This window comes from Podarcis gaigeae, assembly GCF_964106915.1.
Source record: "Podarcis gaigeae genome assembly, chromosome: 14".
In the NCBI taxonomy this organism is placed as follows: domain Eukaryota; kingdom Metazoa; phylum Chordata; class Lepidosauria; order Squamata; family Lacertidae; genus Podarcis; species Podarcis gaigeae.
In genome coordinates this window covers 37,634,552-37,657,980 of record NC_139690.1, presented here as the reverse complement: position 1 = coordinate 37,657,980, position 23,429 = coordinate 37,634,552, and the positions used below count along the sequence as shown (strand labels likewise).

The window sequence follows — 23,429 nt, the reverse complement described above, 5'->3', positions numbered from 1 at the left end:
AGCCTTGTCTGTATGGGTGTAACATCCTTTCCTAGCAACAAAATGCAGAACACCTTCACTGCTTTCTTATTTGTATTCATTTGTATTCATTTTACATATTTACTGTCAGATTAATCTGGTATAAAACTCCCCCCATCTCTCTCATAATAGTATAAGAATATTCCATGAAGACATTTTAAAAAAAATGAATTCTGGTTTTAATTCCCCATAGAGTCATCTCCTGAATTTTCATTGCTTATGGAACAAAATATAAGTAATAGAAAATAGGCTTGTCATTCAAACAAATTAATTGCCATAACACTGCAATTTATTGATAAATTAGTCCTGGGTTGCTAGTAGTAAAGGGTGGTAGCATTTAGCAAAAACTGGTTTTATGTATTTTCTGTTTGCAAAGCACAAGTTTTAAGATGCATTTTTTACAAATTCTGTGGCAAACCTTAGGATGCTGTAGCATTCTGGAATGGAAAGCAAGTTGCTATCTTCGAACTCTCAGCTGCCACTGCACGAAATTCAGGTAAGATGAAGGGACTTCAGAGTAACTTGTGAGTGTGGATGTTGGATGCAAAGTACCCTGAGGATGTTTATACAGCCAAAGTATGTATGTATGTATGTATGTATGTATGTATGTATGTATTTAATATTTACAATCCATCCTTTCTCTATGGTGCTTGTTGGTTGTTGTTTTTTTGCCTTGTGGTATAGGCTGTGCTGGAAGGTAGTGCTTTTTCCAAGACTACTTAGTGATGAGTGGAGATTTCCCACATCGAGACTCAGTACCTCTCCATATACAGTCTATATAAATGGTGGCCCAGGGAGGCAGCAGAGTCATAAAAGTATGCAGAATATAATTACCAAAGACTGAGCACGTGAATTCACTATGTTCAGGAGGCTGCGTCCCTGGTGCTCTTTTTACTGGATCTGGTTAAAAAGCAGGCATTGTATGTTTTATAAACTCTGAATAGTATTGAAGTCAAGTAGGTGCAGTAAGATCCAATATTCTTTCCTGCCCATGCTACCTTAGGAGCCTTATTCAATATGGTGCCGAGGAAGTAGCTGGAAAGACTTTCTGTAGTGCAGTTTGCTGTACAGTGGTGCCTCGCAAGACGAAATTAATTCGTTCCGCAAGTCTTTTCGTCTTGCGAGTTTTTCGTCTTGCGAAGCACGGTTTCCCATAGGAATGCATTGAAAATCAATCAATGCGTTCCTATGGAAACCGCCTTCAGACCAGGTCCGGGGACAGTCTGTCCCCCGACCTCTTCTGAAGGCCGGCGGGGGGGGGAGGGGCGAAAGTCTTTGCTTCCCCCCCACCTGCCTTCTCCGCTGTCCGGGGCGATCTTAAAATGCTGGCGGGCGGCAGCGCTGCCGCCCGCCAGCATTTTAAAATCCCCCGGGAAGGCAGGCAGGGGGGACAAAGACTTTTGCCCCCCACCCGCCTTCAGAAGAGGTCCAGAGGGCTCTCCAAGCTGCGGATAGCAGCCTGCTGCCCCGCGCGAGGGGCGCTCTTAAGCAGAGCGCCCCTCGCGCGGCGCAGACATTCGCAGCTTGGGGAACCCTGCAGGACTTCCCCGCAGGGCTCTCCAAGCGGCGAATGTCGGCCCCGCGCGAGGGGCGCTCTGCTTAAGAGCGCCCCTCGTGCGGGGCAGCAAGCTGCGCACCTTCCCCTCTGTTCCCGGACCTGTCCTGAAGGCTTGCGGTGGGAGGAGGGCTTTCCTCCCCACCGCCAACATTCAGAATGCTGTTCTGAATGTTGGCGGTGGGGAGGAAAAACCCTCCTCCCACCGCAAGCCCCGGGAACAGAGGAGAAGCACTGCGCACCTTCCCCTCTGTTCCCGGACCTGTCCTGAAGGCTTGCAGTGGGAGGAGGGCTTTCCTCCCCACCGCCAACATTCAGAATGCTGTTCTGAATGTTGGCGGTGGGGAGGAAAAACCCTCCTCCCACCGCAAGCCCCGGGAACAGAGGAGAAGCCCTTCGCGCCTTGTCCTCTGTTCCCGGACCTCCCACCGCAAGCCTTAGGACAGGTCCGGGAACAGAGGAGAAGGCGCGCTGCGCTTCCCCACTGTCCCCGGAGATTTCCCTATGGGCTTTCGTCTTGCGAAGCAAGCCCATAGGGAAATTCGTCTTGCGAAGCCGCTAAAAAATCAGAAAACCCTTTCGTCTTGCGGGTTTTTCGTTTAGCGAGGCATTCGTCTTGCGGGGCACCACTGTACTTAAAAATATAGCCTCATATGCATTTTTACATTTGATCTTGGATGGAATTAATCCATGAAAGACAAGGTAGGAGAAAAGTAGTGATCATTTTGCTGAGTGCTACACTGATTGATGGAAGAATGTGATGATGATTAATTGGAAATTACACATATTTTATGGACCATCTGGATGGAACTCTTAACTGTTTTTTCAATAGGTTGTGATTGTAATGGAGAAGTTCTCTCTTATGTGGTTGCAGGTTCTTTCCCTTGTGATTCCCCCGTGCTGGCTATGCATGAAGAAAATCTTTACACAGTTGAGCCAAATCGTGTTCAAGTTCGCACCTGGCAGGTAAGCAAGCCAATTTTTATGTGAGGATGATTGCAGGCGGCTGCCTCACGAAGAAGGGTGGCAGGGCGACATTTGATAGCAGAACCAAAGGCAGTCTTATCAATACAATCAGGCCAGTTAACAGTAATGTCATTGTTTATCCTTCCTGCCAAACCTGCTTACATAAAAGTGGCGATGATTAGATCAGAAAGGCGCACTTGGCAGCCTAATCCTGTGTAGAGACACAGAGGACCACAAAAATTAATTAAAAAATGGCCTTTCCCCTTGATCTCTGCCCTATCCAACATTTTTCCTCAATTGGAGGAAATACCTTGAGGGGAAAAACTATCTAATTTTTCCAGTCTCTTCCCCCCACCCCCATTTCATTTCATTTGTGTGCTATGGTTCCCTGTAAAACTGAGGTAAGAAACCTCCAAATTTTCTTGGACTCCAATTCCCATCAGTCACAACTGGCATGGCTAGTGGTCAGGGCTCCATCAGGAGGAAGGGCAGGATATAACTCAAATAAATAAAATGTAAGGGAGTTGTAGTTCAGTGACATCTGAAAGGTGTCAGCTTCCCCATCCCTACTGTAGCAGAAGAAGTAAGAAGTTAAGTGCCAGACTCCCATGCTGGGACAGTGGAATACTTCATAATTTGTTGTTTCTTTCCTGTGAGTGTGTGTGCTGATGACACACAACATTCAGACATCTATTTTGGAAACTGGGGCCCCAAATATTTAGATAGATAGATAGATAGATAGATAGATAGATAGATAGATAGATCCTACAGTTAATATTTATATTAAAGTTTCAGATTGGTAGAACTGGACAGTTGTGGAGGGTAACTTTTTTCTTTTCAAACATTTTGATGTCTTTGTTAGATATGGCGCTGTGGGTCTACTTGGTAATGAGTCAAAATGGTCTTTTGTGGTAATATATCAATGAAAGGAAAGTGATGGTTTTAAAGTTGCTGCTCTTTTTCTCTGCTAGGGCACTGTAAAGCAGCTGCTGGTGTTCTCTGAATCTGAAGGGAATCCATGCCTCCTGAGTGTCTGTGGAAATTTCTTGACTGTGGGAACAGACCTGGCTCACTTTAAAATCTTTGATCTTTCTCGCAGGTACAAACAAACAATTAATGGAACTTGATTATATATCTTTTGGTTCCTTTTAAAATTTAAGGTTCATTGAAACATTATTTTTGACATTAAAATATGAGGGGTAGATTTTTGCTGTTTTATAGATTTATGTAATGAATAAAAACTGAATTTCTTAAGAATTACAATTGTGTAGCAGAGATGACCTGTAGTGACTCAGAATTTGCAAGAGGCTTCAGACATTATCATGACCATAGATCATTCTGTTTGTATTAAAATATGGCTCAAGTATAATTTCATGATTCAGCATGTAGAACATTTGTAGATGCTGAAGTTTTTGAAACTTCTAAGGTAGGTCAGGCACAGTACTGGTTGTGTCACATACCTTTTGGTGTGTTCTGTGATATTTCTTTTATACTTGTAGTGCAGAAGTTGACATTGTTGCACTTGCTAGCATAGAGCAGGCATGCAGAGTTTGTGAGGGAAGGAAAGAACTTGTAATTCCATCTGGTATGATATTGACTAATAACATAATGAGCCATTTTCTTCCTCACTGTGGATTGCTCCTCAAAGATTACTTACCATGTGGATATCATTGCTTTGTAGGAGAATGGGACATATGCCAATGCTTCTCATAAATGCACATTATATGTTTTGCCAAGTATTGGCACAATGGGAACCTGTAGTTAGCCTCAGCGAACTTTGCTCTGTGTGTGCAGAGCAAAAAAAAGTCATCGCACATGAGGATACACACTGGCTTCTTATAAAGAAGCGGGGGTCGTGTGAGAAATTAATATATGAAATGACTCACAAATGAGCCAGAAATGACTCTTGTGGTTACCAAAAAGGCAGCTATCTTAAGACCAAATTGGATAACTAGGAGGATTTTATTATGATGCACATATTCCCATAATTTTGGTGAAGAGCTTGCTGTTGTTGAGCAGACTGCCCTAACTGCCTCATCTCCCCCCAGGGAGGCAAAAGCACACTCGAGTAGCAAGGCCCTGGGTGATCTGGTTCCAGGCGCTAGTGGGATTGCATCTGTAAAGTGTAACGCAAGTGGCAACAAAGTTAGCATCCTCATCAACAAGGTGAGTCTGGACTGTCCCTTGCCTATGACTAAAACCTGAATGGGGCATGGAATGGCTAGGCCAACAATGAATCTCTTGTTGGGACGAATCTGTCATCAGTTTATTACAGACTGCGTTCAAGCCATAGCTTGATGCTCTGTGAACTACCTATGTGCATTCGTGTTCTGATTTCTCAGCTGATTTATTGGGAAACCATGATTTGCCTGCAAACCAGGACTAGCACTAAACCAGGAGAAATGGAACACACAAGGGATTGAGGGAGCAGGCAAACACAAAAGGTCATTCACATAACACTCAGCCATGGCTTGGCACCACATCTGAACCAACTTTACCAAAATGCAGCCATCTGCACTAAATTGCCAGTATCACACTGCAGGACAAACAGCTACAGGTTCCATACCTCCATACAGGTTCCATTACTAGTGTGATTTTAGTGCAAGCTTCTACATGGAGTCCAGAATGTTATAGAATAGATTTCTCCCATGCCATGCTCTTCTGGATTGCAAAGTACAATGTTTCTTTGGATTATTTCTTCAACTCTGCCAGTTCTGTAGATGCTGGAGGTACAGGCAGAAACCAAAAGCTGGTGTTAAGATGGGTTTGACTTATCAAATAAACTCCACTGTCTAGGTAGATAGATAGATATGCACACACACATATCACAAGCATATATTACAATGGGTAAATAAAATCAAATAAATTTGTGTGTTATGCACCTTAAAACAATGGTAATTCAAGAATCGATGTGATTTGAGGAACTACTTGACCAAGTTTGAGAACACCTACTGCTTTGTAAATTTCTTTCTTCTTGCTCTGTTTCTTCCATCCCAGATTGTTTTTTATTAATCTTCGGTTTTATGAACCATAGTGACTAGAATGAGACAATTAGGCTGTCTTTTCCTGTTCAACTTCTCTTATTTATACTTCTGTAGGCTGATGGGAGTCTTGACTCCAAGATCTGTTTTTATGACATTGAAATGGACACAGTCACTTTGTTTGATTTCCAATTTGGGCAACAGAAGGATGCCAGGGAGATGATCTCCATTGGACAGGAGGCTGAAGGGTGAGAATGCTTTTTGAGCCTGAGGTGGAGGGAGAGATTATTGATGTGAATTAATTAATGAGAGTGGAAAAAACATTAATTATTTGCACAAGCTCACCTGAAGACTGGTTTATTGACCACTTAGAAGTTACACAGTACAGCCTGTATATTTCTTATTTACTCTTTGATATACTACAGTGGTACCTCGGGTTAAGTACTTAATTTGTTCCGGAGGTCCGTTCTTAATCTGAAACTGTTCTTAACCTGAAGCACCACTTTAGCTAATGGGGCCTCCCGCTGCTGCCAGAGCACGATTTCTGTTCTCATTCTGAAGCAAAGTTCTTAACCTGAGGTAATATTTCTGGGTTAGTGGAGTCTGTAACCTGAAGCATATGTAACCTGAAGCGTATGTAACCCAAGGTATAGTGTGTGTGTGTGTGTGTGTATGCGCGCGTGCACACGTACATACGCTCACGTACTATACTATACACAACCCCTTGTGGAATGGGTCTGTGAGAAGTCTTCTGCTAGCTCTTGTGCAAGAGTTCACAGAACAGCACTAATATTTTTTTACACAAAAGAGATAAAGGGTCCTAGTCTTTTGAAAAGCTTCACAATATTTACTGTTATGCAGCTGGGCATAATCACTTCAGTTTATCAATTAATGCTAAGCTCCATGTCTTCTTCCCATGGTACCAGTTGTTTTGGTTGCTAAGGGTGGAGCATCACCTTATAGAGGTAACTGTAGCACTTCCCTCTTCCCAATGGCAGGGGTGACTGCCACAAAGGGGGACTTAACATTTCTAAGAAAAAGCAGCAGTACCAGCCCAGCTCTGTGCATTATATTCTGTTCCCAGTCCACTGGCATGCTTCCCTTCCTCTTGGCTTAGCACCGCAATACTAAACTGGAAGTCTCCAAGAAGCACCATGATAAAGTAGCAATGATGTGGCAAGGAAGAATGCCATGCTGCCATTCTTTTAGGGTGGTGTACACAGTACCATTCATACAAGACATGCTGCATTTTCTGTCATTATTTCTACTTTACTTGTATTAATGTGTGCGCTGGTTCCCTCCCTAAATTTTATTTTGCTGCTCCTGTCATTCCGTTTGTTTTCATTTCTGCTGGCCAGTAGTTGTTGTTTGGGAGAGGATCTGTCTATAAACCTTATGTAAGTATCATCAGCTAGAACCACCAAAATTCCTAATTATTTAGTTGGATTTGGAGTCTGCCTTATTTGGCTTATTGTTTTGCATTATAGCACTGCTGCTATACTCACCCAGCGGAGGGAGTTTAAAGCTGCCTCACACAAGAATAAGCTGCTATAAACAACAAGCTATAGTGTTTGATAGTAGTGCCATCCGACCATAATAAATTACCTATATAGTAGTGCCATGTAGGGATAGATGAATCAGTTTCACTTTCACATATGTTCACCTATAAGATCATTATGTCCTGTTTCTACATTACTCTGTTCTTTAAAAAAACTGCACAGAAATCTGCAGCTAGTCAAGTTTTTATTGGCACTTGTTTTGTTGCTGATAGTTGGCTTTATCTATAATTTTAGTTTTTATTTTCTCTTATATTAATCGCTATGATTTTAGAATTGCTTTCAGTGCTGCTTTTGATTATGGTTTTAAATGAAAATGTAGTTTATAAACATTTAAACAGTCCACCAGGGGTCACTGTAAAACTGGATCACCTGTTAACCAATGTTCAGCATCATTTTCATAATGTTTATAGGGGAGGTTTGTTCCCATCCAGTCGTTTTCATCTGTACACACTAACCCTAACTGAAATTTGGTGGGCCTCATGTTCTCATGAGATTCTGGAGAGAGTTGATTAAATAATTTGGCCCTATGTGTTGGCTTACTGGGACGCGGGTGGCGCTGTGGGTAAAACCTCAGTTCCTAGGACTTGCTGATCGTAAGGTTGGCGGTTCGAATCCGTGTGGTGGGGTGAGCTCCCGCCGTTCGGTCCCAGGTCCTGCCCACCTAGCGGTTCAAAAGCACCCCTAAGTGCAAGTAGATAAATAGGGACCGCTTACTTAGTGGGAAGGTAAACGGCGTTTCTGTGCGCGGCGCTGGTGCTGGCTCGCCAGTGCTGCTTAGTCACGCTGGCCACGTGACCCGGAAGTGTCTTCGGACAGCACCGGCTCCCGGCTTCTAGAGCGAGATGAGCATGCAAACCCTAGAGTCGGTCACGACTGGCCCGTACGGGCAGGGGTACCTTTACCTTTACCTTTACGTGTTGGCTTATTTCTTTTCTCCCTCTGGAATATGCATTTATTGCTGTGGTTCTATCATTTAATTGTAAGCGTTTGCACTCTTAATGAGCTAGCATTGGGCTGTCCTGTCCTGTCCTCAACAAAGATGCCCATGGGGCAAGGGAGGCTTTTAGTTGCAGCACCATGGAGAGCTGCAGGTGAGCAGCTTTCAGTCCTTGAGTCTTAAAGGTAAAGGTACCCCTGCCCGTACGGGCCAGTTGTGTCCGACTCTAGGGTTGTGCGCCCATCTCACTTAAGAGGCCGGGGGCCAGCGCTGTCCGGAGACACTTCCGGTCATGTGGCCAGCGTGACGAAGCTGCTCTGGCGAGCCGGCACCAGTGCAGCACACGGAAACGCCGTTTACCTTCCCGCTAGAAAGCGGTACCTATTTATCTACTTGCACTTAGGGGTGCTTTCGAACCGCTAGGTGGGCAGGAGCTGGGACCGAAGACAGGAGCTCACCCCGCCGCGGGGATTCGAACCGCCGACCATGCGATCGGCAAGCCCTAGGCACTGAGGTTTTACCCACAGCGCCACCCACTGTCTTAAGAATTAACTAAAGCCATTTACTCCTTCAGGACCAGAACCAGTTCACCCTTCCTTCAGAAGTGGCAATAGGGCCAAAAGTCTCTCCACATTGCCTGCCTTGACAGGTTGAAATGGGGATGTGACACATCTCCACATTGCCTGCCTTGACAGGTTGAAATGGGGATGTGAGTTCCTGGGACAGAAATCCTGATTCAGATCCCCAGTGGCTGCAGAATCTCAGGGTATGGATTGTGCAGGTCCCAGCTCAGGCTTCAGGGATCCCTGGCTCAAGAACCCCTGATCCAATGGACGTGAACTGTGAATTGGGCCTAGACATTATATTTGCTTGTTCATTATTCCATTTATATCCAACATTTTCTCAATGGAGCCCAAGATGCTGTGTACATGATACATGCTGGGTGGGATTTGCCGGGGAGAAGAGTTCTTTCTGTGTCCTGGTTCTTTTGTTAGATTGCAAATGTGCTGTACATTCTACCTTAATAAAACTAACTCAGCTATCTGTTGTCAGTATAGCCTCAAGGGTTAAGTAATATGTCTTTGATGGTATCTATCACATGTAGCATTAGCTGGAGCTCACGTATCTGATTCTGTTACAGTTTCAAATCCAGCATATACTGGTTTTTGCTTGTTTCTCCCCCCCACCTCATCCCCCCCCCCAAAAAATCACCCTATATTTTGATTACTAATTATGAATGTGTTTTACAAGTAGTTGTGGTCTGGATTTATACCTGCGTTGTTCATGTAGGAGAAACACCTCTGAATATCCAGAGCTGAGTGATCGTATTCCTACTAGTCACTTTTGGGATCAAAGCGAACCAAGGCTTTTTGTGTGTGAAACAGATCGGAACCCAAGTCAGCAGTCCCTGGACAAGAATCAGCAATCAGAAGAAAACTCAGTATGTCTTTCTCCTATTCTCCTCTGGCTTGTTGCACTGTAGGGATTGGTTGTTGATGTTAACTCTGTGCTCAGGGGTTTAGCTAGAATGCTTCAGTTGGTTGCCATGAGGAATCCTTCTTGAAGGTCTTGAAACTTAAAATAAAAAAGGCTGACTGTATGAAATCTTGTGACAGTAGCAGTTCACAAGTTGTTTAGCATAAATAATTGTCAGGGTTTGATAATAAGGAAGGGTTCAGCCAGGAGTCTCTCCTCAGTTCCAGGATTCAGGTATTTTTCACCTTCTCTTCACCTGCAGAGTGTCTAAAAGGGGGATAATCTCTGTGCATGTGTAGAATTCCATTATCTCTGAGTGATCACAGCTGCCTGTGGATAGCCTTGCCCACTTTGGGCTATAGCCCCACCCACTGCCAGCTGCAGCCCCTCCCACCAGCAAAAATTCAGCCTGTGGCAAATTCCCCTGAAGGAATGTGGCCCTCAGGAGAAATAATGTTCCTCATCCCATGTATAAACAGAGGTTTAACTTGGTATAAGCCGCTTCCTCTGTTCTGCAGTCTAATATATAGCTCTGTTTTGTTTTTGTAGCTCCTCTTCAGCAAAGTGGTTGGCTTATGTCAACATAAATGTTTGCAGGGGCTTCCCCTGTTGAGTGAAGAGGTGGTTTGTTCCTGAAATACAGGACGCTTTGTTACTGTCTTTCTTTGCTGATTTGTGGTGTGACTTTATGATCAGTTTAGAGAGGATCCCTGTAACTTGGCCATCCGTAGCAGGTGTGTGTTCTGTTGTTTAACTGAGAACTCTGCCAAGTGAAAATGGAAAATAAAAACAAACCGTAAAAAGGATATTGCTCCATAAAACCCAAATAGTGTCCAATTTCCCCTTCCAGGTGGATGTTTTGATCGTATCCTTCTTCTGTACTGAAGAGCATGGGCTTTTGCTTCATGATCGCTTTCCATTGCCATCAGCCTACCGGTCTCTTTTGGGCATGGAGGTGCCACATTATTATTTTGCCAAAAAGGTAAGTGGTCAAAGAGTTTATAAAGAGTTAATCCTTGAAAGCTTCCCCCTTGTCTCCATGCAGGAAACATTTTGTTCTCTGGACCAGGTTAAGGTAAACTGAGACTTGCCTGTTATTATTTATAAAGCGCCTAATGTCTTCCTGGGTGCTGTACAAATATTACAGCAGACTTACAATCTAATACACTTGCAGCCTTGCAGTTTTGTACACATGATACAAAAGTATAAAGAGATAGGAAGAGAATAGGAAAACAAGCAAATTCAGCCTCCAATTCAAAGTTACATAAAACATGAAGTTCTGTTTTGTTTTGTTTTTTGTTAAGACAGTGGTGACTAATGAAGGCTGTGGAGGGACAGTACAGTAATTTAACTGTGCAGTCATTGATGTTTCTGTGGTGGCTGTTCCAGCTACTTCTCCTTTATGGTTTCATGTTGACCGTAGGAGAGGATAGCTTCTTCCACTTCAAAATATGCTACCTGCCAACTGCTGCCAGGTAGCACCAGATGTTACCCCCCCCCTCCAAGGAGTGAGACATTTCACCATCTGGACAGTTGGATAGTCTGAATTTCTAGCCACTCCCTGGTTTCAGGGGTGACTGATAAAGGCTCCAGGAAGAACAACAATATAAATATCCACTCTCCGGACCTTAGACTAGGTAGGTGGAGGGGGGGGGGCAGATGAAATCCTTTGGAGCTTCCATCCAACAGCAGCAGAGGTAAATAAGTAGCAATGCAAATAAGAAATCACTAGAAATTACAAGCGATTTGATTTGTTTGCACTGTTCTATCATTTGGGGCTCTTCAAATGTGCATAGAATGACACTCTGGAAGTAGCAGAAAAAAGCAGCATGATCAGCCCAATTCCATATGGTATAATCTGTTCATAGTCCACCAACATGCTTCCCATCTTCTTGGTTTGCCTTTTTAACACTGAACTGGAAGTCTTAGTGATGATGTGACATTGAGCAATGCCATGCTGCCATTTTTGAGTGAGGCACAGAGCACCACTCATACTGGATATGCAGTTGATCTCCATCTTCATTACAATTGAGAGCAAGACCCAGAGCATTGGCATTTTGGAAATGGAGAAAAATTAAATCCTGATTTGGCAAGAATATATGTGATAACATATTCCTTATACATAACTGGGGTGAAACGGCACATCTAGATTACAGAAGAAAGACCTCAATAGCTGCAGTTTAGATACTTGCCATGCCTGAGGTTTATATACTCTCATTGTAACAGAGGCAGATTGTCTGTTTCATTGCATTTTCTGTCACTATTTCTGCTTTGTCTGTTTTATTCTTCACTCTGTCTACATACTTTTTTTTATTAAATAAAATGCTGCTCCTATCATTCTGTTTCTTTTTCATTTCTGCTGGCCAATAGTTGTTGTTTTGGAGAGGCTCTGTCTTTAAACCTTACGTAAGTATCATTCGCTGGCCTTTATTAAATGAATTTGGATCCCCCACCCGGATTTCCTTGTTTCAGTTCCTGTTACTTAAAGATTATGCACAAAGTCCTAGAAGGCTTAGAAAAGTAGGTTTGATGTCAGTGAGGTGGGCGGCATGAGAGAAAAAGTCTATGTGCGAGTGCCTTCCCTTAATTGCAACTCACAAGTGCTTGCAATGGCCCAGTAAACTCAAGATTCACTGTCTATTTCCCCCCACATATCTGATGATGTGATATCTTTTGTGACATTTAATATGGCATGGCCTTTTTGTTGATACTAGTTGATGCATACCCTAATTCACCCATGTAAACACATTACCTAATGGCAGTTGATGAAAAGAGCAGAATACTTACTGGTGAAATCAAGGTGTGCACCACTGGAATTCTCAATTACTTTGTTGCATTTGGAGTCACCATAGGATTTCCCAATATGTGTTGTGTTGTGTTGTGTTGTGTCTTCTATTAACTCCTGCAGTTCATTTGTATCTATTTATTTATATTTGGCAGTACATAAGCTGCATTATTTATTTATATGACAAGCCATTTTTCTGCCGAAGGCCTCTAAAACAGTGTAGAATTTACATTATCTTGTAAGCTGTAAAGATGAATGGAAGTGGGAGAATTTTCATATTACAAAGTCACTGTGTTGAAGACCATTTAAAAAGCTTCCACATTGCTGTTGTACAATAGTCACTTGTCCTAGAGATTGCTCCAAATAGCTCAATCTTAATTTTCCCCAAAGGATGAAATCTTCAGAAAGTAAAAGTGGTTGGGTTTGCAAGTTGCTATTTGTACTCCTTAAATATTGTGAAAATATTTTGGATTTGTTTATTCCTTTTGTCATGTGGCACTCCTTTTAAAGACTTTTTTTAGATTGGTAAAAAATAATAAGTATAGTGCTAATATGAGGCTTTTACTGTGTTCAAAATCTAAGAACTGTTTTGGATAAGAATATAGCTGCTGTCACAGGCTTAAAAATTATTTAGGAATTTCTTTTCATGGGAAAAACTAATGATATTCTGCTCATCATATGACTTGTGTTTTCCTTTCAGCCTGAAGCTGATAAAGATGAGGCAGAGCCTAGTGGGGTAACACTCTATCAAATGGTAGCCAGGCGGCCATTGCGCGACTTCATTGGGATGGAAGAGTGTGACAAGGCCACATGTGATGCTATGCTTAACTTCAGCTTCTATCTCACCATTGGGGATATGGATGAGGCCTTCAAATCCATCAAGCTCATCAAAAGGTAGGGACACTAACTTGGTTTGGTTTTTACAAGATTTGTGTATGTGCTGGCTAGGATCCAAAGAGGTGTGTAAGTAAATCCAGATGCCCATTGAACTTTTGGGCTTATATTTCTTGTAATGCAGCCCCCAATTATTATCCTTTTCAAACTCTGAAGTTTCAAAGGTAGTTTGAGATATGTCATTGGAATGCTTTGTCTGCTCCTATAGCAGAACATAAACCCTCTTGGTCAGTTCTTGGAATTTTTTTCCCTTGAGGGCAACCACATTGGCTACTTTATCCCTCTACAACAAACACAATGACTCAAAAACATAACAGTAGAACTGGCCACAGAGCCACCATTTGTTTTTAATTTCACATTATTATAGTATGGCTATTGCAATATTAGCAGAAATAACATGTCTTAAATATTCCAATATTTTATTTTATTTTATTAAAGGTAGTTAATTAGAGCACATTTAATTTTTAGCATACAGAGCTTTTCCAGAAAGCAAGCCAGGCAAATTTTAAAATAAAATCCAGTTTTTGATTATGTGATCATTCAGTGCAGTCTTAGGAAGATGGCCTTACAATTCTGTGTTAAATTCTGGAGGCTGGCCGTGGAGTGTGGTGGGAAATTAAGAGCAGGAAAGGACAATTTGTTTCAACACATAGATGCCTGCCCACACAATTTTCATTTCATGGTTCCAACTTGCATTATTTACAGTACAATCCTATACAACAGTATAGGTACAGTACAGTCCTATTCAACAGCAAGACCCAGTGTGTTCAGGTAAGTGTCCACAGAACTATAACTTTAATTGTCTTGAATAATTTTATGTATGAAGTTTCATAGTACTAGAGACACACAAGAATGGTTAGTGTGTATTCTGCACTTACTTTTTAATATTCTTACTCTGATATAGGTTTTCCACTTGCTAAATGTACAGATTAAGCCTACAGACATGTGAGCTTACACCCATGATTGTTTTGAAAAAGCAATGAATTTGTCTCTTCATTTTGCTGTTTCACCACTATCTATTGAAATGTATTTCAATAGATTTTTGAAACGAAAGCTAATCATCTCGATATTCTAGTTTTTATTGGTTGACTTGATAAATATAGTTCCTCAATAACTGTATGTGTGCTATGGGCGCTAATTTGTCCACATTTGTCCTGCAGTGCTGGGGCTTAAGTGACAAACTTGGCTTTCTCCCTTATTTGGCATCCAAATTACATTGTAATGAAATTCAAGAGCCAGCTTGATTATTTTCTTTGTGAAGAAAATGAAATTGGGATGGGGAGTGGAGTGGAGAAGATGAGTTGGTGACGCCAAAAATCAAAGCACAGATTTAAAGATATATACTACACAGGTCTCTGAGAAAGAGACAGTAAATATATAAGTTCACAGCTCTGTCATCCTGACCTCTCTGTCTCAGTAGCTATGCCTATAGCAAAAATGTAGCATCTTCAGTTTTATGTGACACACATATCACTTCCTGCTTTTCCCACCTTTCTTTCTTCCATGTGTTTTGGACCTGGCCATTTTACAATAATGTCAGTGCTATGCCAAACAGAATTATGAGGCTTGTTGGAAGGCAATATTTTTGCACTCCCGTTAGATAAATAAGGAGTAACTTTTATCTCTAGTAAACTCAACTCAAACTCTACCCTACTCCTGCACCTCCTGGTAGCGTCTTTAGTTTGTCTCTCAACTGGGGTGGACTTTGGTCTTTCAAATTTTCAGTGGCGCCCTGTGCGAGGCCAAAATTCAGCACCCCCCTGCCTCTTGCCTTCCATTCTTAATTCACTACACCATAGTTGTGATGCCCTGCAGCGTCCCCTAGGCTTGGTGTCCAGTATGGTGGAACTGGTTGCACTGTCTTAAATCCACCTCTGATATAAATTTTTAACATGGCATCGTACATACCCAATAGTGAATCTTTCAAATCAGCACCAAATATGAAAATGCCCAGTAGTAAAATTTGAACTGGGTAACTATTTAGGGTGATGAAAAGAGGGACTGTGGTTATTAACATAACTATATAAATGGATCACATTACAAGGTGTTGGGTTTTTTGGGTGTACTTCTTTATCATCGGTTTAATAACTTGTGAAGTTTTCTGAAACATTTGCTTTAAAAGAAGACAAGCTTGAAACCTTCAACTTTCATTCCTTAAAAAAATGCTGACATTCTTTATAAATTCTACTATTATGTCAGTAGCTTTTTGGTTTGAAAATTTTGAAATAGAAATAATTGTTCCTACCAGATTGAACGCACTTAACATTATGGATGGTTGACTCTTTAATATAACGTATGTGTTACACAAACATTATTAATTGAATGATGTTGATGAAAATGTGACATGGAACAAGTTTTCCTTTCCTCTTTCATGTGCTTTATGTTATTGGATCCAAAAAAGGATACTTTCCATAGCTAAGTTTTTTATTGTGGGATAACTTTCTCTGAACCAAGTTTCAAGCTTGGAATATTGGGTTATCTTTCCCCCTTTCCACAGTCCTACAAAACTCATCTTGGGTAGATCTGCCACATTTCGAATCTTCCTAGAATGGCCATGTGCCCTACTTCTCAGATTATAGTCTTCTGCTTAAAGTCATCCTCCATTTGAAGGGCGTTCTACTTCATGCCTGGTTTAAAGTTAAAGAACCATAAGGAAAGAAAACAGGGAGGGCTTTATAAGTTGCTGTCCATCAACAGTTAGCACCTGGACAGCAGTTTGCGCAGACACACAGGTTACCATCTTGTTCCCCACCATGGTGAAATATATTGTGTTTCTATTTAATTATAATAATTGTTTCTAAATTTGCAACAGTACATTTAAATTAGCAGGTGCACATTATTTAAATCTCTGTCCTGTTTTGTCCTCTTTTTTGCGATGCATTTCCTGGGTTTGGGTACATAAGCCACCACCCTTAATATCCCTGACTTTTGACTGAAGTTCCATCAGGATAGTTAAGCTGTTAATATTTTACACTGTACATCAGAGAGGAGAGGTGGTGTATAATGTACACATGTATATAGATGTAGCCCATCCAAGTAATAATGTTGGGCTTCTTTAATTGAAAAGTGAACTTAGTGATTTCCTTCAATGTTTAAATTACATGGCATATTTCATAGAAAGAAGTCCATTTTGTATGTCGTCTTCGCTGAAGAGTCTGCCCCTTTTACCCACATATTCTCAACATGGTGACTCAACATAGTCATTCTCCAGCCCACGTCGGAATCGAGCAGTCAGGGTACGACTGATAACGATGACTCTGGGTGCCATGCAGTCCTCCCGTCGGTGAAGGATGTTCCATATGAGAATGGCAGCAGCCAGTGTGGCCAGAAGACAAGCCCCAATGTTCAGGTAGCAAGACCAGGACAGGCTGGTATAGGGTCCAATACGATAGAAGGTCACCAACCCAATGACCAGAACGAAACCTGAAAGAAACGTACAGAATAGAATGCCATATGTGAGTAATATATCTAGACATTCTAGAAAAATCACTTGTTGCGAAAGAACTTTGTATCATGCCCAGTAATGTGCATCTGATAGTGGTTCATGTGCGCAAAAGTGTGCATGCACAAACATATATCTCCAGATTTTGGCACTAGAGTAGTTAAATATCACTCATGTTTTAATCACAAGTTAGACCCATTGAAATTAGTGAGCATGAATAAGTTAGGCCCATTAATTTTGATAGGTGTACTCTGAGTAAAACTTGGCATTGAATACCACTCAATGTAAATTTTCTGTTTAATTCTAGGAAGCCAAGGGACACGTAAAACTTTGGAACCAAGGTTACATAAATGAGTAGGAAAAGGAGACTGGAAACCAGTTTGACTCTGTGCATTTCTAGATGCACAAAGGAAATCCATTCAACCAGTTTCGCTTTCTCTGAGCCTTTAGCACATATTGTACCGGTCACTGGTTTTCAAATGAAATCTTGTTTTTAAATTTAAAAGCTGTGTTCTGAGTTTTGCCTCTGTTACTCAGCTAGCACCAGTTGTGGCTTTTATCATAGAATTGTAGGATTGGAAGGGACCCTGAGAATCACCTTGCCCAGCCCCCTGCAATGCAGGAATATGCAGCTGTCCCATATGGGGATCAAACCTGCAACCTTTGCATTATCAGCACCACACTCTAACCAACTGAGCTATTACTCTAATTTATTTATTTCCATTTTATACTCTGCCATTCCTTCCAGCGGGAATGCATAGTAGTTGCCACATCACAGCAATACAAAAAAGGCAATAATAAGAACCCCACTTAAAGTACCAATAAAATGTACAAAACTGCCATAAGAAATCAGCAGCAAGGTCAGCGGGATTTTCTTTGCACTCCAAAGCCTGGCATTTCCCCACTCATACTAAATACTGTGTCTTGGCTACTCAGAAAATCTGATGTTCCCCTATTGAAAACTCACATATCCAGGATGTCCCATACATATTGGCAAACAATCGTGTAGAAAGGTCCTCAAACTCTAAGCTCAGCTATGCAGGTTTTTAAAACCAATGGACAGTACTGGGTCCAATTAATACAAGCAGTCACCTGTATGAGTTACCTCTTTTGATGTGTGGACCCATCTCTACTTAGTAGATTGATTGTGCAGGCTGTCTTGGTGTTTCGTGTTGCACATAAATTTAAACAATGTCAGTGCAGCTGATCCTCTCTAGGAAACTGTTCTTACAGAGTTAAAAATCGCCTGAGTCACAGAAAGAGCCATTCACACCAGTGGCTTTCCATATGGAGTTGGTTCTATGTGGTACTAGTTCAAGAGGCCATGAACAAGGATTCACATGCTTTCAATGAAGTTATATAATCACGGATATTGTGAAGAAGGAAAATAATTTTTTTCGTCTGGGAAATTCCTTTATCTAGGAATCTCCTGTGAAATGGTAGGAAAACATCTAATCTTAAAGCGCAACAGTATTTTGCCTTTCTGCAGCACATTATCCCACTGCTCTTGAAGATCTTTATGAACACAAAGAATCCCACTGCGGCTTCCCACTTCATATGTATCCTAAATATCCGGTTATTCATAGTTTCAGAGATGAGGAAGCCGAGGTGAGGAGACTTGTCTAGCCATGCAGGAAATCTGTCATGGGGTCAGCAGTAGAACCCAGAACATCTGACCCCAAGATGTTGTGTATGCAGTCGCAAAACCTCCTTCCCTTTAAGGCAGTGCCCTATTTCTTGATGAACCTCACCGCAGCATTCTAGTTTCTCTTTCCCTCCTCCACCCTTGCAGGTCTAGTTATTAACTTTTGATGGAAGTAATTTATAGATCTAATTAGCCTGACAAGAACAATATACAAAGAGGCAAATGTGTCTCACATAATAGGAAAAAAATCAGCTTCCCCTACTCCCATAAACACTTCCTTAACCACCACCATAACAGAAGGAATTCACATAGACAAAAGGGCCCCTTTGCAATGGGAGACTAGAATAAACAAAGGCCCGTAAACAGACATAAAGATCTGCAGATACCATTTCCGTTAGGTTTGTGGGCAAGGACAGGTCAGACATGAAGAAGGTGATCTCTCTCTGCTTTGCTTGCACATCTCTTACAATATGACCATTGTATGTGACTGCATCCTAAAAAAGGGCTACAAGGGAACTTGATGATTTGTTTTCTTCAATAGTGAGTCTTCTAAAGGAGTCAGCAACTAGAGGCCCTTCAGCTAAATTCAGTACCCTGAAGATACCAGCTGCTTCTGCCCTGGAGGCAAGAAAACTGATTAGAGGATGTGGCAATTATCTTATAAGGACTTGGTGGCACTTGGCTTTGGAGAACGGGGTGTAGCTTATCCCCACCCTTCATTCACTTCTCAGATTAGTCCACCTGTAAATTGAGTTGCTCACCAAGACATTCTTGCGTTTGAATATGACAGCTGGGGGGGGGGGGATGACTAGAACTAGATTTCCACGTGCAAACTTGCTGAGTTTCAGTGCCGTCCAGTACAAATTATCCTTTCACGAAAGATTCAAAAAAATCCATTGTGTCATATTTTTATAGAGCCTTGTAAAAATCGTTTAAGCCTTTCTGGTTTTGTTTGGTAAATATTTGGAATACACTGGCTTGGGATTAATGTCTGCAAAGGCCAGCAAGAAATAAAGGGATGGTTATGAGGAGTAGCAGGTTCCCACCCACCTCCAGCGTTCATTCACAGTTACCACGTTTCTGTATAGTATGGGTTAAATCCTTTGGATCTAATGTCCTTTACAGTGCCTTTTGCTCCCTCAGACTAGTTTTTCTGGAAATGCTCTTGCAGAAACAACAATTTTTGTGTGCTGTCCTGTGTACTTTAAAAATGGAACACACGAAGTTGTGTTATACCACTAATCCAATCCATCTATCTCAGTATTACTGGGGGAATGAGTCTGTGATCTTCTACATGTGAAATAGATGCTCTGCCTCAGAGCTATAGCCCTTCCTCACATTTTCACATACTCTTCCCTGGGGGATGTCATTGTAGGGCACTTGCAACACAGTCCTACATATGTCCACTCAGAAATAAGTCCCACTAAGTTTTTTTTGGTTTAATCCCAGGACACTGGGTATTGGATTGCAGCCATAATGCAGACTGACTCAAGATATGAATCAAATTAAAGCACAGAACTTGGAGAATTTCAATAGTATTTTTGCTACTTTGCTTTTTAAAAAATTACAGGGACTTGTAAAAAAGGACAAAGCATGAACAAGCATAGGCTGTCTGTTAGTGGTATCTAGGTGTTGCTTAAAGTGCTGTCATATAACAGGCAACTTACAGCTCAACTGCCACAATTTTGGCTTCAATTGGTGTGTGTGATTCTACTAACTTGAAGCAAAACGTGAGTGTTTTGTTAAAATGATGACTGGAGTTGAAGGAGGTAATAATAAGAAAGAGAAGCCCAGAACATCAGCAATGTCTCAGACCCTCCAAGTGTCCCTATTTTCCAGGGACGTCCCTGATTTAGAGGAGCCGTCCCATTTTCTGATTTGATCCAGGAATGTCCCACTTTTCCTTAGGATGTCCCTATTTTCATTGGAGAAATGGTGGAGGGTATAGAGTTATCCAACCCCCGAGCCATCTGAAGGCAATCCTATAAAGGGAAGGGTTTTTATGTTTAATGTTTTATTATATTTTTATATATGTTGGAAGCTGCTCAGAGTGACTGGGGCAACCCAGTAAGATGTGTGAATTATAAATAGTAAAATTTTCATTATGAAATGGGATGTCTCTATTTTCATTGAAGAAATGTTGGAGGGTATGGTGTCTGATATTGGCTTGGCCCAGGGTTGAGATACAAAGATGATTTGTGAGAATGGCTAGTCTTGATTGACTCCTTAGTTCAAGAAATGTCCACCTATTGGCAATTCATCAGCAAGCATGAACCCTTGTACTTCTCTCTCCTAGTCAACTGACATAATGGTGCAGGGATTAGAGAACTGGTTCTAGATTTCTATAGGCCTTCCTCTGAAACCTGGAATTACTGGTCCTCTCCAACCCTACGTTTCTGTATCTAAATGTAGAACAAATAGACGTAATCTTTGCTATGATCTTTAAGTAATTTGGTGATGAATGATTTCTAGAGATGCAGCAATCATGCAGCAATTCAAGCATATTGGTATTATAGTGTGAAGGCACAGCTATACTTCACTTATATCTTCAGTAAGCAAAGTGGAGTACCTTCAGTTATATAGATAGTAAAGTGGCCTATGTTTGCCTTTTCAAAAAGCAGTATGCTGTACAAATGTTATCAGAGGTAACGTGCGGCGGCAACAGGGCTAGGCTGTGTTTATTCCACTGGCCAAAGCCCAGTCTCCTTTTCCTGACCTAAGCTGTGTTGCAGGAATTAGGGGAAATAAAATGCAAAAGAAATGAGCCTCAAATGTCTCAAGATGTTGAAGCAGAGGTATGTGATGAAGTGCTCAGATACAATTCTGTAAAAAGAGTTCTAACTCCAAGTGAACAGATCGAGCAGGGGGTTCATTTCCACCAGTCGTCAGGAGTTTGGTTAAGCACGTGTCAGGTTTTATCAGCAGAGGAAAAGTGGCAGAAATGATTATTTTTATTAGTTTCTTTGTATACCATATAAAAGTGACTGTAGTTTGTGCATTACTGTCCTATGTGTTTGTGTGAGACGCATATGTAAGTGTGAAAACTGTCATGGTACAGAAAATGACAGAATTGTCCATCTCTAATGAAAATCCTGTGTTCTATTTCTGTCCCCCACCCCCCATCACTTTCATCCTAGCCAGTGGCGTAGCGTGGGTTGTCAGCACCCGGGGCAAGGCAAGTAATTTGCGCCCCCTAACCCGTGGATTTGCGCCCCCTAACCCTAACCCCCAGATGTTGTGGCCGGTGCGGCCGGCCCCCCCTGCACCCCCCACGCTACACCACTGCCACAAAGTAGTGCGAGGCTTAATCACATGGCGGGGAAGAAGGCAGCAACTGGGTCCCGGGGGCGTCTCTGATGTGGCCTTACGGGCACCATTTGCAAGCGGGGAGCGGCACCCCATCCGCGCGAGCGCGCCCCCAGACGCAGGAGCCGCGCAGGCAGGGCTGGGGGCTGAGGCGCCAATGGAGGGGGGATGAAGGGCCTGCGAAGCCCTCGAGCACCAGAGAGCTGCTCCTGGTTTCGCGGGGGGGGGGGGCTCGGCCGGGGGCGGCAGCCCTTTTGTCCGCAGGATGGCAGCGGCGCCACCGGCCAGCCCCATTACCGGCCCGGCCAGCCTCCCGGGGCGCCAGGGCTCCGCCACAACTAACACCTTCCCTCCAAAACTGGGCTGGTCGGATGTAGTTCTCTCCCGCGCTCAGCTCTGCGCTGGGCGGCCGCTGCATTTTCCCTCCCCCAGATAGTCCCTCCCTCGCTCTCTCTCCGCTCCGCAACGCACGCCTGGCACCCTCCCCCTCCACAGTGGGCGGCGACCCGGCAGCTCGGATCAGATTCGCACAGCCAGCACTGTGAGAGAGAGTGAGCCAGGACCAGGTAGGGGCAGAGAGCTCCGAGTGCGCCCCCAAAAATGTTGCGCCCGGTGCGGCTGGCACCCCTTGCACCCCCCACGCTACGCCACTGATCCTAGCCCATTCCCACCCTTGCTATATAAGCCACTAAAGTTTGGCCTAACGTAAGCCAGCACTCTGCAAGTTCTTCATCTTTTATGTAAGGGACTAATTATTCATCACAGAAAGCTACTAAACTTCCTTGTGTTGCTCAAAATAAAACCACTTGTGTTAGCAAGGCTGTTTCCCTTCACAGGACCTTTGCTTGAACTCTAACTCTCAACAGCAGTGAATGAATGACACGCCACCCTTTTCTTCTCTTCAGATTTCATGGCAAGTCCCAGGCAGGTGGGGAAGCTCTAAAAGTTACTTATGTCACCAGAATATTTTAAAGTGATGCATATAGGTTCAGTTTGGCATGCCAAAACTGTTCTAGACAAACATCGAAGTTAAGAAACAGGTAGGGCTGCCGGCTGTGACTGATGGGACAGCAACAAAACTCAAGGGTCACAGGTTCCCCATCCCACAGCTGCCATCCATTGGGTTCTAGAAGCTCAAATGGAGAGCACAAAAGTGATAGCTACCTCATTTCTCCTCAATCCCCCTTATTCAGAGTGAGTGTGTGACTATGAACACAGAGATCCCATTTAAATATTAGCCATGATAACTTATGGAATGCACGTCCATAAGACATCGTAGTCAACAGTTTTGATGATTTTAAAAGGGGATTAGATAAATTAATGGAGGCCAGCAGTAGCCATAAACTCCCTTTTTTCACAATCTAGTTTCCAGGATGGAATTCTAGGAATTAATTTATATCTGAAACTTTGATGATGTCACTTCTGAACCAGCATTGTGGACTTGACCTGTGTCTGGGCCAACAGCACCAACTCCCACCTGTCCAAAACATCAGGGGGCAGGGGAAACAAAGCATGGAGCCAAACGTGGCACGGATTCAGTGGCCAGGTCTTCCTCCTCCTGTCACGGAGGGGAAGGAGGAGGGGCTGTTGGCCATTGAAGCCGCATTGCTGCTACGTTTAGCTCTGCCTGACGTGATGTCATGTACAACGTCAGTTGCCCCCTCAGACTTCCTCATAAGTTGGCCCCTGTGGCTTGGGCTTACATGTGATCCTTCTCCTTCTCATTTCCAACAACATCATTGGAGCAGCTGGGAGAACCTAGAGGGGGAGACACCTAAAGCAACGTCTTCTTTTGAATGGCTGCTGTCCTAAGAATAATCCAGCTGACAATTTTGCATCTGACCACCTGTTCTTCCATTCTTGGG

The 23,429-nt window shown here is 42.7% G+C and overlaps 2 protein-coding genes and 1 long non-coding RNA gene across 4 annotated transcripts in view; 2 read left to right on the top strand and 1 right to left on the bottom strand.

Moving 5' to 3' along the window:
* IFT140 (intraflagellar transport 140) overlaps positions 1-23,429 on the top strand; it is an 86,806-nt gene that overhangs the window by 17,276 nt on the left and 46,101 nt on the right. For both annotated transcript variants that reach the window (XM_083711170.1, XM_083711169.1), the window contains exons 11-18: positions 442-514; positions 2,448-2,539; positions 3,511-3,638; positions 4,588-4,705; positions 5,638-5,768; positions 9,307-9,457; positions 10,343-10,474; positions 12,978-13,171. In XM_083711170.1, coding sequence (XP_083567296.1) covers positions 442-514; positions 2,448-2,539; positions 3,511-3,638; positions 4,588-4,705; positions 5,638-5,768; positions 9,307-9,457; positions 10,343-10,474; positions 12,978-13,171 — 1,019 coding nt within the window. The remainder of the gene's footprint in view (positions 1-441; positions 515-2,447; positions 2,540-3,510; positions 3,639-4,587; positions 4,706-5,637; positions 5,769-9,306; positions 9,458-10,342; positions 10,475-12,977; positions 13,172-23,429) is intronic.
* Positions 13,483-23,429, bottom strand: part of TMEM204 (transmembrane protein 204) — a 33,137-nt gene continuing 23,190 nt past the window's right edge. Inside the window, exon 3 of the mRNA XM_083711190.1 lies at positions 13,483-16,594. Within this exon, the coding sequence (XP_083567316.1) occupies positions 16,350-16,594 (245 nt within the window). The 3' untranslated portion in view covers positions 13,483-16,349. The remainder of the gene's footprint in view (positions 16,595-23,429) is intronic.
* LOC310831080 lies at positions 16,372-17,118 on the top strand. Its single transcript, XR_014557750.1, has 2 exons — positions 16,372-16,626; positions 16,921-17,118. It is a non-coding gene; the product is annotated as an uncharacterized lncRNA (long non-coding RNA).